The 13,370-nt window shown below is 31.1% G+C and overlaps 1 protein-coding gene across 6 annotated transcripts in view; it reads right to left on the reverse strand.

The window, feature by feature from the left end:
* Nucleotides 1-13,370, reverse strand: part of LOC129945348 (probable serine/threonine-protein kinase DDB_G0267686) — a 367,717-nt gene that overhangs the window by 254,550 nt on the left and 99,797 nt on the right. For all 6 annotated transcript variants that reach the window (XM_056055031.1, XM_056055027.1, XM_056055030.1 and 3 more), the window contains exons 4-6: nt 11,066-11,188; nt 10,935-10,970; nt 9,168-9,194 (exon numbers count right to left, since the gene is read on the reverse strand). In XM_056055031.1, coding sequence (XP_055911006.1) covers nt 9,168-9,194; nt 10,935-10,970; nt 11,066-11,188 — 186 coding nt within the window. The remainder of the gene's footprint in view (nt 1-9,167; nt 9,195-10,934; nt 10,971-11,065; nt 11,189-13,370) is intronic.

A 13,370-nucleotide genomic window follows, 5' to 3' on the forward strand; every position in this document is an offset into this window, starting at 1 on the left:
GAACCATTCAGTTCTTCATTGTTTAACACGAATCAAACTATCTCACTTGGACTTCATAAGGAACATCGCAACAACATTTGTATTTTAGAAAGTGCTGTCAATCTTAATCATTTTTAAATCTTGTGCGGTGGAAACACCAAAAAGATTTATTTAATCTAAACTGAGATAAACCTTTGGTGGAAACATAGCAAAATAAGCCCAGTTAATCCATTTCTATTAACAAAACTAAATAATATCAACAGTAACAGATTGATTTTTTTCCCAATGGAAAACACACATGATTTCAAATGCTCAACTACTCAACGAACACAGCCATCGAGATACAAATGCAATATCAATCGTACCAACATTTGAGAACAAAATCACATAAGATCAATTTGAGACTGGTATGAATGTCAAAAACTTATCCGTAGTAAGATTCTACTTCAGCTTTTATCGGTAGTATTCATACTGTGGATATTGTTTTTGTTATTGGTGTAAAAAATAAACACAGGTTTTGACAATATTTGTATGTCTCGTCTATCATGATTAGGATGCCTCAGAGTGTAAGGTTTGAGAAGCACAGAATACGTCAAAGACTTTACTGATACAATGGAAGCTTTAAAGTAAATGGTGAATTTACTTCATCACGAGACGAAATATTTCAATTGACGTTTAAGAATTTTTGTTCATATATGTTTGTTGTCAATCAGTCTCTTCTGATACCATTCCATTTGTTTTTCACATACGTCAGCCATCAAAGCAATGGAATGCGAATAATCCCTTAAATGATTAGACCTCTTGTTCTTTATGAGCTGTCAACCCCATTATTTCAACATAGTGAACATAAAAATTGAGCAATTCAAAATATCAGTTACTTACCTCATCAACTTTTAGTGGCATTAAAAACCACAAAATTCTATGGCAAATCCCGACTTAATTTATTCTTGACCCTTAATATTGAAAGAACAAAAAAAAAACCTTAAACTATGTCCAAGGAATGTCATATCTTTCTTTCCACCCCATCTTTCTATCCATGTACTTGTATCTTGAGAATCTAAAAAATGATGTTCCATCCCCTCATCTCAATGTCATCATCATAATAACACACACTAAAAAACAAACCATAAGACTCGTCATAAATCTTGAATTGGCTATGAGAGTTCCCTATTTCTTCCCCTCTCTCTTAATATCTCTCAACTCGTACAACATATTACAAAACTCCATAAAATATCCCTCAAATATCGATACAACACCACGATTTTATTACACCAATATCGCGTTGGCTATATCAATACAGAATATACACGGATAAATGGAAGTTATAAAAAAAATGAAAATATCCTTTGCCAAACGATTTTGCGATTATCGAGATATTTTCTGGTCGACTCGTATATGCCCAGCAAGGAGCCATCTATACATAAAGGACATTTCCAATATTGAGAAACTTCAAAAAAGAAAAAAAAATAAGTTAAACTGTCCCTTGGACCCCTTTGGGGTATTCCAGAAATGACCATCATGGGGTTTTTCTAGACTTCTCTTTTTCCCATACTCTCCCTCAATTTTCAGGATACGTGAATGTGTCTATATGTATGTGTTATACACAGGATACAACAAAAAAATAATATAAAAACTTCGATTGCTTTTGCAAGCTGTTTCGGCTATCATACTCCTAATTCGACACAAAGGACCAAGGACCGTCCAAAATTTGTGGGGTTTTGTAGACAACGACGTTCTCGTCCTTATCCTTGTCCTCGTCCTTTTGTCGACGAGGACCAACAAGAGAGTTTTTAGTGTTTCGAAGACACTGACAAAAAAAAACAACTAGAGTGGCTCTATACGTGGAAAGACCGAGGGGTTGCGAAAAGGGGAAATATGAAAATAAAAATAAATTGTAACAAATTGACAACGCTACACGATGCTACTTCTGCTGATGCCCAATTCTATGAACTTTTTATGTTTTTCGATCTTTTTTGCAGAATATGTTGTATAGTGAGTGAAGAAGGACTCTTTCATATTGAATACTCCTTGGAGAGATATATACAAAGTCTCTCTCTCTATAAATTTCTTTGGCTATCGTATATCTTAGTCTGTTGGCAAACTGGACGACAACAGGCAATAGGGCATGGTAACTTTAAAAATAACAAACTTTACAAGGTCTAAAAAGAAATCTGTTTTGTATTGAGACACATAAAAAATAGAAAACAAATGACAAAGTTCTGACAAAAAAAAAATACACATAACGACGGAATTGGATAAGGGTACGATTGTGGTGATGGTAGGAGGGTGGAATGACTGCAGAAGTGGTCATAAGCCAGAGACTTATTTAAATACCCATATGACTGTTTTTTTTTTTTGGCTCATAGAAATAGAAATAGGTAGTGCATTAGAAAACAATGTGTCCAATTGTATGCCATTGGTCTATTACTCACTTGCAACTTTTTCTAGAAGGACGAGAAGTAATTTTCTATAGTATGGTCTTATAGGTCTGGTCAATGGAATGTATAGCTTTGCATATGCATACATACATATATCACTTTTTTAAGGGAAGCAATTTGCATTGATTAAAGAGGGGGATTGACGATGAAAGTGAGAATAGGTATATCTGCAAATAAAATGTCCTTTTGTGCATTCATGAACATTTTTAATGGTAATGAAACGATATACGGGTTCTAGGGATAGAGAAAAGGGAGGATTTATAAGACGACATTACGGTTTATAGGTATAGCCTCTTTTGTTACAACATGACAAAAAAGGACAAAAACCCATGAGCGACTAATGGTTTTTGTATGGAAGAATTACTGCTGTAGGGTAATTTGAAAATTTGTGAATTTTGAAAATTTTTAAGCTATGAATTTAAAAGACTTCAACTCCCTTAGAATTTGAACACAATGAATGCGAAAGTCTGTATTAAATTTATTGGAGTACAAGGAAATTTTTAAATACATGGTAAAAAAACAATATTGACAAATAAATACGTTAAAAAGATAGAATAGGCTAGATTAGAAGTTGAACTTTCAGCTGCAGAGGCATCTCTGATAAGAGAACTCTGCCGTAATGCTTGAATAGTGTCAGGAGATACTAAAAAGTTAGAAATCATCATCTTTTACATCATTTTTCCTTTTAAATCAAATGTAATCTCACTTAACTACAGAGATGTATGAAGTGCCAGAAGGTTGTATTTTTTGTCCTTTATGTTTTCGATACATTTTTCTTTCAAAAAAACACTTTGCTCACTTAACAACAGCGATATATGGAATTTTACAGTGTAGTGTTTATTATTTTTGCCTTTCAAGTCAAAACAATGTCATTTCACAATATAAATATAGGGTAATTCATTTGGGGCTATCAAATTGGTAGTGGTGGCATTTTTGTATCTATCAAACTCTGCTTTTGCGAGTATAACCAAAGAATAATAAAACCATCAGAAACTCAATATTTTATTTGATCTTATTGAAATAGATCTTAAAATGTATGAAAAGTGTGAGAAAATACTGAAAAATTAGAAATTCTGAAGAATCGGAAGCTGGTATTTTTGGACCAATATCTTTAGTATTACTTTTGTTTTGAAATCAAATCTAATCTCACAGAACTAGAGAGATGTTTGAAGTGCCAGAAGATTGCATCGTTGGACCTATATCTTTTCGATATTTTTACTTGCGACATATAGGAACTATATGGCAAGTTTTGCATTCGTGCAAAATTTCGAACTCGAGATTTTAATCAAACATGATATTACGATGGTAGAGAAGTCGAAAAAAGTGGGTCCCGCGATTCCGTCCGGTCGGTTTTGTCTGTCTGTCCACGCTCCTACAGCCTAAACCATTGGGTCGATTGAGTTCAAACTTGGAAGTTAAGGTTTTGAGCAGATTCGCGTTAGGCGTTTTTTTCATTTTTTTTTTTAAGATCAAAACTAACAGTGGCCACCATACAATTTTTTTGGTCAAAAAACGAAAATTCGAATTTTCTCAAAAACAAACCGATAGATTTTCTTTAAATTTTCTCTAAAATTTTATTTTTTAACTTGGCTTCTTTTTATAAGAAAAACAAATTTTTGTTTTGCTCAGGAAAGGTACCGCTCATAGAACCGTTATTTTGTTTTTTAATTTTCTCAGCAACTTATGAACCGATTTCAATATTTTTTTTTTCTGAATAAGCTCTTACATTGTTTTAACAATATTTGATTATCAAAAAAGCAATTTTTTATTGTTTGGATTTTTAAAAAAATATTGAATTTAATTTTTTCAAAATTCGATATCTCAAAAACGGGGCCAAATTTTTTTACGAAATTCAAACGTATAGCGTATATTAACAATCTCTATACAACTGCGTACCAAACATTTTTTTAGAACAAAATTGAAAAATTTTATATATAAAAAATTAATTTAAAAAAAAACCGCTCTAACGATTTTCAAAAAAATAATTTAAAAAATCAACGTTTTTTTTATTTATAAAATGGCATTTAAATTTTTGAAGACAAACTTATTTTTCGGGCGGAATTTTGAATCTTAAAATAGTTTTTTTTTTTAAATATTTTAACTGTGTATGAGCCCGAAAGAGCGCATTACTTTAACAAAATTGTAATTACATTCCTAGCTTTTATCTAAATTAGTGCATTTGGCACATATTTATGTATTTTTATAACTAAAATTATTGTAAATACAAACGATATGGCCGCCCATGTAGCGCAACTGTATCGGATATGTTATATTTAATCAACAAGCTATTTTAAAGTGTCTATCAAGAAGTAATATCTTGGTAACTTTGTTTATGTGATTTTAAAATATTATTCTTTACGAATAAGGTTGTTTCACACATGATTTACTTGCTTCGCCTATATAAAAGAATAAATACTTAGTACAAGTTAAAGAAACGGGCCAGAAAGAGTATATGTATTTTCTATTAGAATCACTTTTTCAACGTATACACATTATACCTACTTATAAAGGTATTACGTACAACTTCTACAACTACTGCTTACGTGTGACTTCAAAACTAAAATCCAAAGCGCACAAAAGCCTGACTGTAAACAACAAATGAATAGCAATTTCTTGTACCTGTTCGTATGCTTGTTATTTTTTTAAACTTTAACAAAATAAATAAACTGAACGTAAAAACTCCATGTTAGCGCTGAAAACTTATAGTAAAGAAGTAATGTAGTATGAACCTTTTAGCTACCAATAACATTCCTTCATTATCATCATAAACATGTCCTTATCTATCTATCTGCATAAAGCTAAGCACGCCAAGTGAACTATTCTAGGGTCGTTTTAGACATCTACCTGCTACCTATAACTACACAACCAATAGGCGATCGCCTTACAATTTAAACATTCATGGTCTGCCTCTTTCTTATCTTATTTATTTTCCATCCTAGTTCTTCTAATATGAAATTACAATAAAGCTATCTAAAGGAAAAAAGCTTTTAAGGAACAAGTTGAATCTATATGAATCGCATTGTAGCTTTATAGATAATAGAAACCATTTTTCATATACAAAGATCGTACCCAATTAAAAGCAGACTTATGAATGTAAATAAAAACAAATATCGGTAAAAGATCCTAAACAGCTGACGTAAGCATCTTTCATCCCCTTATTAGATACAATATTAAGCCATTTTGTTTTACTTGTTTTCCAAAAACAAAAACAAATTCCATCAACTTTCATATGGAAGCTCTTTATGTGAAAACATATGCAATTATAGACTCAAATAGAATGAAGGAAATTGTGTAGACTTTTAGGTCGAAAATTAACTATCTCCCTTATTCTGCTGGCTGGAATGGAAATAATATTTTTCTCTCGCTCCCGCTGAATTTCACTACTTTCGATACTAACGCCACGCCAACGACTCGGCATCTGGTCGCCCTAAAAGTTTCTGCTCATGAGAGTACTATGGTTTTCATATACAAAGATGGTGCGGTTTTTTTGACAATTTAAATGGCATTTATATCTTTGAAGCCAAACTTATTTTGCAGGTATATTTTTAAATCTCATACAGGTACTTTTTTAAACAGACTCTTTGCATACAGGAGCAAGTTCGTGCGACCCAGTCGTGCATTTTATTTTTGTTTCAAAAACACATTTGCTCAATTACAGTCATGTGTATTTATATTGCGTGCTACAAAGCAGTTTTCATTATTTTTGCTTTCAAGCTAAGCACATCTCTCATTTTACAATATTAATATAGGGTCATTCATTTGTCAAACTCTATTTTTACGTGTATTTAGACTTAAGAGTGTGATTTTTGTTTAATGAGTTTCATATAAGATAGTGGATTATTTAACAGTCAAACAACGAGTTTTCATTATTAAAACTTACTGATATAAGTCATTGAAACATAGCGATTAAATTGTGAACAAATTTTGACCCTTAAATCCTAAACCCTGTACCTTATTTGATTGATAATATTTGTCGAGGCCCCCAAATGTGATAAATAGAAGTCTTAATAAAAGTTTTTTGATATTCTATTTAAATATTAATAAAAGTAAATAAAATAAATAATAAAAATGTAAAGGGACTATTATTTAATAAAATACGTTGAAATAAAAAACAGTGTGCCGTGGCACCCAGGGTAGGAAATGTCCCTTTCAAATATGGGTAGGGTTCTAGGGTTACGAGAAAGGAAAACGTTACTACGAAAAATACAGGGTTCATACTAAGAACCCCCATACTAAAAATGCATTAAAAGCTGCAATTGTCTGAAAAAGTGGTTTAAAATTTCCGCAAAAAACCACGTGCTGCAAATCTTGCCAAAACGTCTAGTTGAATTTCATCAAAAATGTTTTGTTGTGCGTGTTTTATTAAGCTTTTCTTTCAAAACAGAGTTATGAATGATTATTTATGAAGTTCTACAAAGAAGTTGCCTTAATTTTGCTTTCAAATTAAACGTCAACTCCTTGAACGAAATGTACATATGGAGAGATAGAAGGTAATACTTTTAGAACAACATCTTTTTGAATTGATTTTGGTTTAATTAAGCTCGCAGAGTTCCACAGGGTGGTATTCTGGGACCAACATCTATTTGAATTGATTTTGGTTCAATTAAGCTCGCAGAGTTCCACAGGGTGGTATTCTGGGAGCAACATCTTTTTGCATTTCTGCTTTTAAATCAAATTTGAAGTCACTCAAGGACAGAAATGTATGAAATTCTTCAAGGTAGTATTCTTGGACCACTATTGTTAAGAATTATTTTTGCTTCAACTTATTTATCGTCAGAGACATGTATGGATTGTCCTTGGAAAACATGGTTTAGCATTATTTTAGCAATAAGAATGTGTTCTGGGACAACATCAACAAATAATGTTTGTTTTGAAATCAAACTTAAACTTATTTTACAATAGTGACAAATGGAGTACCACGAGTTTGGCTTTAGAAATAAACATACCACGATAGACCAAGTTTATAGAATATCGGATGTAATAGAAAAAGTATTAGAAGAAAAACAATTATGTTCAGCTATTTTCTTAGATGTTCCTCAAGATTTTGACAAGGTTTGGCATGAGGGACTTGAGTACAAACTGCAAAGGGATCTTCCCAGGCAGTACTTTGAAATATTAAAATCGTACATATCAGACCGATTGTTTAGAGTAAGGTACGATTAAGAATAATCGGAATTGAAGAAAATAGAAGCCGGTGTACCACAAGGAAATGTTCTAGGTCCCACCTTGTATTTACTTTACACAAGGGATATTCCAGTTGGCAATCACACCCTAATGGCTACTTTTGCAGATGATGCCGCAATTTTGGCACCCGACAAATGTGTCTCTAAGGCAGCCGTTAAAATTCAAAATGCTGTCGACGCTTGGACCGAAAAAAGGCGTATCAAACTCAATGAAACAAAATCTTCACATATAAACTTTACAAATAAAAAGATAAACAATATTCCAATAATCATTACAAATCAAGCTGTACCTTACGCCAATACGGCCAATTACCTTGGAATGACTTTGGATGCAAAGCTAAAGTGGAAAGAGTATTGGTTACTTGGTAACAACTCTGATTTATCAATCCAAAACAAAATAATGCTGTATAATCAAGTACTAAAGCCTGTTTGGACCTATGGAATCCAATAATGGGGCTGTACAAAAAAAAAACAAATACCGAAATCATCCAAAAATTCCAAAACAAAGTCCTTCGTGGAATAGTTAATGCACCTTGGTACATAAGAAATACCGATGTACATCGTGACTTACAAATAGAAATGGTTACAGAAGTTGTTAAAAAAAATACGCTGTATAGCACAACCAGAGGCTGCAAATTCATACGAATTTTGAAATGGAGTCCGTCTTGAATATAAGAAACCATGTTCGGAGTTTGAGAAGCACCAAGCCTCATGAGCTTATGGTCTAAAAAAACATGGGAAAGTATTAAAAGTTTAAACTTCCCCCAAAGTGACTGTACAAAATTCGGAAAAATCGGAAGTCGATCCTTCAAGATTGGTCCTGATAAAGAGGTGGTTTTAGTGGTTAAGAGTCCCACACTACTTGGTGTCGAATACTGCCAAGTGTCTTTTGAAGATTTCCTCCTGTCAAAAAAAAAATCAAATCTCTACTCATCGAATGACAGAGTTCCAAGAGGTGTCGATCTTTGACAAATATTTTTTTTCTTTGAACTCAATTCTAAGCCTGCATTTTACTATTTTTTGAAATAAATAAGTTCCACTAAGATGTCAAAGCTAAAAAACTTTGCAAGGTCTAAATAAACTCAAACTAAGCTGAAAGATATTGAGCTAGAGACTAAATTGATTCTCAGTCGAAAAATTTAAATTTGATTATTGTTTTGGTAGTTTTCGAATCAAACCGTGAATTTTATATTCTGATTCGTTTTAAAATAACTAGATGATTGGTCTAAGGATTTGAAAGAAATTGGTAGTTTCATTTTATGAGCGATTTCTGTCAAGGCTGCAGCTTCGTAAGCCATCTATAATATAACTTCATAATTTATTCTTAAGAACAGTGTATACTGAAAAAGGTAGAGAACAAGACTAAACAATAGTATTTTAATAAAATTGCACTTAACAGAAAGTAAAGAGTCCTAATGTTGCCTGTTTTAATTAAATATGTTTATTTATTGTAGCTCTAAGGATTACCATTTATCTTTTTTTTTGTTATCTTGACCTTCCATAACTTGCACTTCACATCAATAAAATTAATTCAAAATTTGTCTTTATTTAAACAAATAAAACTCACCTTATCATCGTCTCCTTCACTATCACACTGTAAATATAAAACAAAAAGATTTGTTTTTAATTAAATGTTTAAAAAATCAATTTATATAAAGTAATAATATTTATGAAAATGATATAATAATAATATAAAATAACAGAAACACATATTTCCAAAAAAGGACATAATCTCATAATAATGTTGTTTATATGTGATTTCATCAAGGACATCTCTGTCATATTCAGGTTATAAGTTGCTACATTTATTTCTAGTACCTACATATTCATTGCCTTTATCTATATTCTTTTTTCTTCCTTTTTATAAATGTATATGTAAGGACATAGAATACGAAGGGAAACTATATACACACATAAAAACATTTCGATTTAACCTCTTTATGTTCAGATGATTATGATCTCTCGGAAATATCTTATAAGTTTGCCCAATACTCGAATAAGTGTTGACACATTCTCAATAAAAAATAAGAACAAACCAAAATAAGAGAAAACAAATGTTACAACAAAAACATAGAAACAGAAAAACAAAGAATACAAAAAAAAAAAAAAAAAAAACAGAAAGTAAGAAATGAAGCAAAATCAATTGTAATAACCATAATCATAACCGTAACCGTAAAAACTAAAAGGATACGCCTGAGAGAGGACAAATAATGGCATCATAGCAAATGGTATTATGTCTCTATACATAGATATATCGATATCTATAGATATTTTAACATCGATATCGATATTATTCGACAACAACACCGACGACGACGATGGACGACGGACGACAGGGAGACCATTGCCGTCATCATCAGATAATCTCATTCACAATGCAAACGATTGATTTAAGTACCGAACTGAGGCAAATCGTTATATCAGAGACATACCAAATCCATGACTCTTTAGCTGGAGGCATAGAGTATGACAGCAAGACAGAGTGACCAGTGTCTCTTACTTTGAACACACATTTTACTCAAACTTGAAGTCAATTTGACACAACATAAAACTGTCTAAATACATCTTATAAAAGAAACAAATCTTAAAACAAGCTACCAGGAGGCAGCAGTTTCGTTCATTTTTGTTTAACGAATGAACTCGTTCAGCAAAACAAATTTTCATATGAAGTGTCAATTCAATGAACTTGAAATGTCAAAGAAATTTCTTTTTCTCTCAAAATATCATTAAAAATGATAAAAAAAAATTGATGATGAATGAACTCGTTCAGCAAAACAAATTTTCATAAGAAGTGTCAATTCAATGAAATTTGAAATGTCAGAAATTTCTTTTTCTCTCAAAATATCATTAAAAATGTTTCGAGGAACAGAAAGCAATATGGTAACCATACATTTTCAGTGGATAAGTTTTGACATCGCCGTCAATCGTTACCCGTTGTCGGTCGAAAGTGGGCATAAAACGTCGTTATAAAGAAAGAAACCAAAAAACAAAAAAACGACTAATAGTTGACTGAAACATGAAAAGAACTCAATAGAAGTAGTAGGACAGTAGTACGAGTATAAAAGACCGACCTTATGGTTTGGGCCACAAATAAAATGACCGGAAAAATTCAATTGGTCATTTATTCAAATGTGAATGGTTTATATTCAAAGAAGGGAAAAGTTTCATTTTCACAAGAGACTGCCATTTTGATGAGTTTCATTTCATTTCACTTTTGTTGTTGGTTTTTTTTTTTATTGTTTTTAATGATTGTGAGAGTTTTAATAAAAACAAAAAATTAAACAAACGACAGAAGGAAAAATAAAAGAAGAAAAATGAAAATAAAGATACTTACGATATATCCTTTGCCGGAACTGCATCTACTGCTTGCCTGTCGAAAATAAAAAAAAGAAAAAGGGAATAAAAATCAATCAAGGATATTTTTGAATGCAAAGCTAGAAAATGGAAGTTAAGAAATTCACTTACATCACTAAGTCGATCTCTGGAGCTATCCGCATCCCTTGGTGCAACTGAAGATGTTGTTAATCTTTCCGAAGCTCTACCACTATCATCAGACGTACCAGCATCTTGAGCGAGTGTAATTGAATTCTAAAATTAAATTAAAAAGGATTTCAATAAAATTTAATAAAGGACATTTTTTTTTCAATCTTTTTAATGCGGGAGATCATTTCATGGTTTTTAATTTTTGCATTGACTCAAATTATGTTTTAATTGTAAACAAGATACAAGACAGTTTTTAGATGTCATTATTTAAGCTTAACGTCAATAGGACTAAAACTAAGGAACTATGCAATAGATGCTTCAATTAGCCGATACAGATTTATGTCACTTAAATAATATAGAATTAATTTTCTGCTGAAAGCTCATTACTAGAGAAGACCATGTACATTACAATGATATAGTTGAAGTAAGTTGTGTTACGTTACAGAAGGTTCGGTAATACGTAAGGTTAAATAACTTACCAGTACTTAAACTTTAATATGTCACGCAATATGTAATAACTTATGTTAAGCAATATTAACTAAAGTTACATAATAACAACAACCGACAGAAAGAGATGTTGGATCAGAACAAAATACGTAACTAAGAAACGATGAAATACGTAATGAAAATGTGAATGAAGTTACTTAACATTTAAATAAGTTATATTGCGTTGAAATTGGCGACATCATATTGACAACATCATACACATTAAAATAATTTAAGGAACGTGTTAGTCAGTTACGTAAAGTTGAACTTTCGTAACGTTGAAATATGTTACGTAACGGAGAAAAATATGTAACATTACGTTGAAAAAAGTTAAATGAGTTACGCAACATTAAAACAAGTTACGTAATATCAAAATAAGTTAAGTTACATTCATTAACGTTACGTAAAGTTCAATTAGCTAGAAATATGTTACGTAACTTTGAAATAAATAGAGTAAAATAAGTTACGCTAGAGTAAAATAAGTTACGCAACATTAGAATAAGTAACGTACGTAATGTTGAACTAGCTAGAAATATGTTACGTAACGTTGAAATGAATAAAGTAAAATAAGTAACGCTAGAGTAAAATAAGTTACGCAACATTAAAATAAGTTACGTTATATTAAAAAATGCAGTACCCGTGCCATGATGGTTAGTGTGTTGGACTGTCATGCAAGGGGTCTTGGGTTCAATCCCTGCTTGTGTCACCTTAATTTAAAAAAAAAATAATGTTTGCGGGTACTGCCTCATGCGAGTAATTAACAAATCCTTCAAGAGTAATTCTTGTCATGAAAAAGTGCTTTCTCAAATTAGCCGTTCTATTCCTGACAACAGTACTCGCACACAGGAATGGTTGAGAGTTGTAAGTCACTAGGCCCTGGTTCACAACGGGCTGTTGCGCCACCAAATTTATTTATATTAAAAAAATGTACGTAATATTAAAATTAGTTACGATACATTGAAATAAATTAACTACCATTTAATTGAGTAACGTTACATTGAAAGAAATTACGTAACACTTAAATAAGTTACTTAACATTTAAATAAGTTATATTGCGTTGAAATTGGTGACATCATATTGACAACATCACATCACATTAAAATAATTTTAGTAACGTTTAAGTCAGTTACGTTAAGTTGAACTTTTGTAACGTTGAAATATGTTAACTAACGTTGAAATATGTTACATAACGTTTAAATGAATAAAGTAAAATAAGTTACTCTACATTACAATAAGTTACGCAAAATTAAAATAAGTAACGTAATATTAAAATAAGTTACGTAATATTAATATTGCTTAAGTTACATTTAATAACAATACGTAATGTTGAATTATTTAGAAAAATGTTGCATAACGTTGAAATGAATAAAGTAAAATAAGTTACGCTACATTAAAATAAGTTACGCAACATTAAAATAAGTTACGTAATATTAATATTGGTTACGTTACATTGAGTAACGTTACGTAATGTTGAACAAGGTAAAAAAGTGTTACATAACGTTGAAATGAATTAAGTAAAATAAGTTACACAACATTAAAGTAAGATACGTAATATTAAAATAAGTAACGTAATATTAAATTAAGTTACGTAGTATATTAAAATTAGTTGAGTTACATTGAAATTAAATTACGTACCATTTAATTGAGTAACGTTACATTGAAAGAAATTACGTAAGACTTAAATAAGTTACTTAACACTACAATGAGTTAAGTAGTATTGAAAGAAGTTACATAACTTTAAAATAATACTACGTAACATTAATATAAGACACGTAATGTTCAATTTACGTTTGAGCTGTAA

Source organism: Eupeodes corollae, chromosome 2, assembly GCF_945859685.1.
Source record: "Eupeodes corollae chromosome 2, idEupCoro1.1, whole genome shotgun sequence".
NCBI lineage: Eukaryota > Metazoa > Arthropoda > Insecta > Diptera > Syrphidae > Eupeodes > Eupeodes corollae.